We start from the raw sequence: 6,237 nt of genomic DNA on the forward strand, positions 1-6,237 counted from the left end.
GCCAGAGACTCCCCGCCGCCCCGCCCTCTTCTCCCTGTGCCGCCAGCAGCAGGCGCACCTCGCAAACGGAGGGCGCCCTTACTCCCAGCAAATGGCTGATAGAAAACCGATCGGTGCCTACGAATTTCCCAATATGCGCTGGCATGACGTCGGGGAAGCATGGGTACGACCGATTATTTTATTTTTTTCTTGCCCGTGATGCCCCCCCCCCCCCACCACGATGCATTCTATTGGTTTGCACACTTACACACACCCAGCTGTGGTTTCCTGTTTTGCTGGACTCTGGAGAGCCCCGCCTTTAACGCTCTTCTCTCACAGAGAGCAACAGAGAACTTGGAAAAACTCCAGATTGACTGAACTCAGTTCAAAGTTACCTTGACACCTTTAGATGTGAGAGGTAGTGATGGTCCGCTTGAAGCTGACGCTCCGGTGCGTGTGTCAGAAAGATCAACGCGCTGCTTCAGAAGCACCGTGTCGAGGCTTGATTCGTTTGGCCAGAGTCACGTGATCAGTGACGTCTGAAGCTTCGTTTAGAACGTACCTTTTTTTAAATCGAACTTTATTGAAACACAATGAGTATACAACATACAAACAGATGAAGTTTACAAAAGAACAGAACATGAACATACAGAACCAGGAGTAAAAAAATTATGATATGAGTAGGCGAAAAAAATCAACATATAAATATTGTTCTGAGAGGCTTTTTGTTGGTTGAGTCTGAAATTGATTGTATGTACAATTCATATCCTTATAAAAAGGCAGAAATATGGTGTTTTATTAATAAACTTACATTTATGGATATAAAATAGCTAAAAGTATTAACAAATTTTTAATAAAAAAACATTTATCATTCTTCCTGGGGAACTTAAAGAAACAGAATAAAACACTTTCCCATCGTAAAGAAAACTCCCTTAAAATATGGACAATAACAAAACTGCTAAATTCTTCCAGAATCTCTGTGTAGAGGAACCAAAAGAGATGTGCCACAGTTTCTGGATGATCCCCACAGAAAGTTCAATTAGTATTTATGTCTCTTTTAAATGTTACCATATAGTGACTGGCTGGGTAACATTTATGAAGAATTTTATATGAGATTTCCTTCACCTTGTTCACAATTAGATATTTATGGGATCATCCAGACTGTCTTCCAGGTGATATCTGGAACATGTCGGTTCCAGTAAGATATTCTATATATGGGAGAGACATGATATCTTCTTGGAATAAACTACGTATTCTCTTATTGCTGTTACCAAGTTCCTGTGAAAAGCAGATTTTTCCCACTGCTGACTCAGCTGGATCAGGGAGAGTGACTGAGGCAGATATTGAGCTGTCAGTGTTTTTATATAACATTAAAGTCCCTGAGGGTATGGCAGCAAGCACCATTGAGAATTCCCCAACACTGACGGGAAAATTATATAGTGTAAGGAATTCATTGTAAGTAAGTAGTACTCCCTCGTTATTAACCAGCTGAGCCACCAATAGGATCCCATTTTGGACCCAAGTTTCCAGGAAAAGTGATTTATTTTGAAATAAAATATCTCTGTTGTTCCAGATGAGTTATATGTGTGGTGAGAAGTTGTGTTTATAAATGAGGCTCCACGCTAAGAGGACCTGCTTATGTTTTTTTCCATCTAAAATTAAAGAGCATGCGGTCGATGTCTTTATCCAGATGTAAGGAGAGAGCAGCATATGCCAGTCGGGATATCCCTTCAGCTTTAGTAATTGAAACTCTAGCTTTCAGAGATAAATCCCTTTGCAGCCACTGGTTGAACTTTTGTTGTGTTTTTTGTATAATCGGAGTGAAGTTTGACGAGCATCTTGACTTTTGGTCTTTGGATATTAACAGTCCTGCACTGTTAGACATTTTATTGTATTTTTACAGTAACTTACTGGCAACACTATTGCCAGTAAGTTACTGTAATTACTGATCTACAGTATCTTTACTGTTGTGATGTTTTACAGTTCAACCACTTTACTGTAAACATATATTACAGTATAACAGCTTTACTGTAAATGTTGTTTGTGGTAATGCAGCTTTACTTTAAACGTGGTTTACAGTTAGAAAGACTTACCGTGATTAAGTTTTATAGTATCACTGTACTGCAAATGTGGTTTATGGTATAACACTGTAATTGTGTACAATTTGTTTAGACTGTAATTGTGTTTTACAGCATATAAAATAATATTAACATTCATATTCAATATAAGAACATTTACCAAAAACAATATAATTCAATAAAGTAGTCTCAGAATAGTGAATTAAACCAACATTTATTGTTGATATTTTTTTTAACAAGAAAAACATTTTTCAACTGAATAAAAACAATGTCAAGAACCAAAATAAATAGAAGCGTACATGAAAACTACACAGTCCTTCACCTTTCTGTGTCTGATTTTTTTAAGGAAAACAGTTTTTCATTCCACTAAAAACAGGACAAACCCACCAGCATGAACATTAAATAAACTATTACATGTAAAACAAAACTCATTTACAAAATGTAATAATTATCAGTGGGTCCCAGGAAATAGAATGTGACATGGGATTTAGATTTCCGTTACCAGGATGGTCGGGTTCAGCGTAGTCTTCATCACCACCTGTCAAAGACACATCATCAATATTCATGTTTGCTCAGGTTATTCACTTGTTCACATCTGTCTGAGATCATTCATACTGTTGTATGGATGTGTGTACAGTATGTATATAATTATCAGCTATGTAAAAGATATTATCATCTCTGTATTCTTACCTAGTTGGAAGTCCTCCATTCAAACTCAGAGAGCCGCTGGAGGAAGGTGGTGATCCGAGGGCTGATGCTTGTAACCTTCCTCTTTACGACACGACCTGTCTTGCAGCTTGTACCAAGTTTTGCAGGGCATTTTGTTCCCATGTCTGGATTGATCCTCACAAAGAACCTTTTAACGGAAAAAAGGCTGCTTTAATTTCAAAATTAAAACATACATTACAGCAATCACCTATATGTTTCTGCAACTGTAGTCAAGCTATCACATATATTTCATTCTTTAATGGTGTAAAGTATTTACCTCTGTATCATCTCCAGTGTGATGGACGCCGACTCCTGATACTCAAGGTTGAAAACGTAGTATGACGTAAAGAATACAGCAAGGGTGCTGGCAAAGTCATGCATCTGCTCAGGCTCATAAAATACCTTGCCCTCCAAACTGATCATCCAGCGGCTTGCAGACATGAAATTATTCCCTAAAAACAGACAAGAGTCCAATAAGACAATGTGCTCACCCTTACAAATAAGGTTTCCACAAGAATGCTGGATAGCAGGCCTCACACTCTGCAAAAATAGAATCCACACGGTTTGCTGCTATTTCTCTTATTATTTATTATGTAATGAAAATTATGATCAATTACAGGAAAAAACTGCCTTATGTTTTTGCATTTTGGCCTGTGCTGAAATGTTAGGCTGTTGCCATTGCCAGTGTGTGAATGTGTGTGTGAATGGGTGAATGACTGAATGTAGTGTAAAGCGCTTTGGGGTCCTATGGACTAGAAAAGCGCTATACAAATGCAGGCCATTTTTCCTGTTGTGTATAATAAATAATAAGAGAAACAGCAGCAAACTGTGTGTATTCTATTTTTATACAATATAAAACAGACAAACCCCTGTTAAGTAAGTTGTTGTGGGTACAAATACCACAATAATTACATAGATTTTTTACAAAAATATTACAAGAGGATTGAAACTATTTACTTACCAAGCGCTATTACCCTTGGTGTGATGGGTAAGGTCATCTCTCTCTCAACAGACATCTTGGTGGAAAAAGCCTTTAAAACACAAACACTGAGGCTATATCACACTGTCAGCGCGGCCAGCAAGGGCAGGAGGACAGCAATGCACCACACTGGGCGGGAAAAGACAGAGAGACAATTGTTAATTTAATGTTGCATTTATTTAACCCTTGAAAAATATATTTACATAAGTAAATAACAGAAAAAAAAACACACAACCCATCTTTTCCAGAATAATTCAGCTAATGTGCTATTTCGACCAAGCTAACACCGATTTTAAGCCCCCCCCCTCCCCCACACACACAAAAAATATATATGCTCTTAAAAATTAATAAACGAGTATGTTAGGTAGGAGAGTCCTTTGCATTACCTTATGACGTCCCGTTTGCTCGGGGTGGAGTCTTAATCATTTTAATTGAGCTATTGCCATTCGTGTACAAGGTTTTGATAGCTTTACAGAAAAATGCCAAATTTTTCCAAAGAGTGGAAAATAAATTGATGTTCAATTGTATCAAAAGCCTTTTAAAAATCCAGGAAGAGAATGAAGCTATAGTCAGATACCAAATCAGAGTAATCAAGTAGATCTAAAACCAGTCTCGTGTTCTTAGAAAGGTGTCTGTTTCTCATAAAGCCTGATTGTGTCTCATCGATAATTGTGTCCAAGAACTCTTTCATTCTGTTAGCAAGTACTAAAGCCATAATCTCATAGTCATCATTGAGCAGACAGATGGGTCTCCAATTATCAATAAGAAGTAAGTCTTTGTTTGGCTTTGGAATAAGTGTTATGAGACCCTGAGTAAGAGTAGGAGGGAGGATGTTATTCTCTACACTTCCTATGAAAAGCTGCAGTAAGAACGGAGCCAGGAGATTAGAAAATGATTCATAAAACTCTGCAGTTAAACCATCTGTGCCGGGAGATTTGTTGGCCTTAAGTGCAGAAATAGGATTACAAACGTCCTCCACAGTCAGAGGGCTGTCACAGTGACTTCTATTTTCCACAACAATAGTTTTTAGGTTTTTAATATTATTGAGAAACAGCGTTGAGACATATATATATATATTCTACTTTTCTAAATGATTGACTATTTCAATGGAGAACCTAAAGAGAGACACGTATGTGAGAATGCTGTTTGTAGATTACAGCTCAGCATTCAATACCATCGTTCCCTCGAAGCTGGACAGGAAACTGCAGGATCTAGGACTGAGCAGCTCCCTCTGCAGCTGGATCCTTAGCTTCCTGTCTGACAGACGCCAAGTGGTCAGACTGGGCAGCATCACCTCATCCCCCATCACACTGAACACTGGTGCTCCACAGGGGTGTGTACTGAGCCCTCTCCTGTACTCACTCTACACCTACGACTGCACAGCCACTAACAACTCCAACATCATTGTGAAGTTTGCGGACGACACTACAGTGGTGGGTCTTATCACCAACGGTGATGAGACGGCTTACAGGGAGGAGGTCAGCGCCCTGACCCACTGGTGTCAAGACAACCATCTCACCCTCAACGTCGCAAAGACAAAGGAGTTGATAGTGGACTTCCGGAGGTGCAGAGAAGTACACACCCCCATCACCATCAACGGCGCTGCTGTGGAGAGAGTGAGCAGCTTCCGGTTCCTTGGAGTACATCTGGCTGAGGATCTTACGTGGTCAGTACACACAAACAAAACAGTGAAGAAGGCGCAGCAGCGCCTCTTCTTTCTCAGGAGACTGAAAAGATTCGGCATGAGCCCCCGCATCCTCAGGACCTTCTATCACTGTGCCATTGAGAGCATCCTCACTGGATGCATCACCACCTGGTATGGCAACAGAACCGCTTACAACCGCAAAGCTCTCCAGCGAGTAGTGCGGTGCTCTGAACGGATAATTGGAGGTGAGCTTCCCTCCCTCCAAGACATCTACAGGAAGCGCTGCCTGAGGAAAGCGGGGAGGATCATCAAGGACTCCAGTCACCCCAGCCATAAACTGTTCAGACTGCTTCCATCAGGAAGGAGGTTCTGCAGCATCCGGTCCCGTACCAGCAGACTGAGAGACAGCTTCTTCCACCAGGCCATCAGACTGCTGAACACGTCATAGACACCTCAGCTTCACTACTGGAACTTCAACATTATGCACTCCATACTGTACAGTAATGCCACTGTTTTGCACATATTCAACTCTGTATATTTTATATATTTTATTTTATTTTTTTTTTTACTATTTAATTTGTAAAAATGTGTATACACACACACACACACACACACACACACACACACACACACACACGTAGGAAAATATTTAGTATACACATCCAGAAATGCATACACTATTATATATTGTACATATATTTATTAGTTTCAGGTTGGCCATTCTTGTATTTTGCTCGTTTGTGTTGTTGTGTTTGCACATCTCTGTTGCTTGTGGGGCTCGCACACAAGAATTTCACTCGCATGTGCTGTGCCAGTGTGCCTGCACATGTGATGTGACAATAAAAGTG

General features: G+C 40.0%; 1 protein-coding gene across 1 annotated transcript; it reads right to left on the reverse strand.

Moving 5' to 3' along the window:
• Positions 1 to 2,339: 2,339 nt before the first annotated feature.
• On the reverse strand, positions 2,340 to 3,960 carry LOC147333406 (uncharacterized). Its single transcript, XM_086267767.1, has 4 exons — positions 3,727 to 3,960; positions 3,043 to 3,217; positions 2,748 to 2,913; positions 2,340 to 2,595 (listed from the first exon to the last, which is right to left on the reverse strand). The coding sequence occupies exons 1-3, from the start codon at positions 3,779 to 3,781 to the stop codon at positions 2,748 to 2,750; spliced, it is 396 nt and encodes a 131-aa protein (XP_086123893.1). The 5' UTR covers positions 3,782 to 3,960; the 3' UTR covers positions 2,340 to 2,595.
• Positions 3,961 to 6,237: the final 2,277 nt, after the last annotated feature.

This window comes from Aulonocara sp. 'chitande type north' Nkhata Bay, linkage group LG3, assembly GCF_057382095.1.
Source record: "Aulonocara sp. 'chitande type north' Nkhata Bay isolate Kocher_YH1m ecotype deep benthic linkage group LG3, A_spYH_male_GT1.1, whole genome shotgun sequence".
Classification (NCBI taxonomy): Eukaryota; Metazoa; Chordata; class Actinopteri; order Cichliformes; family Cichlidae; genus Aulonocara; species Aulonocara sp. 'chitande type north' Nkhata Bay.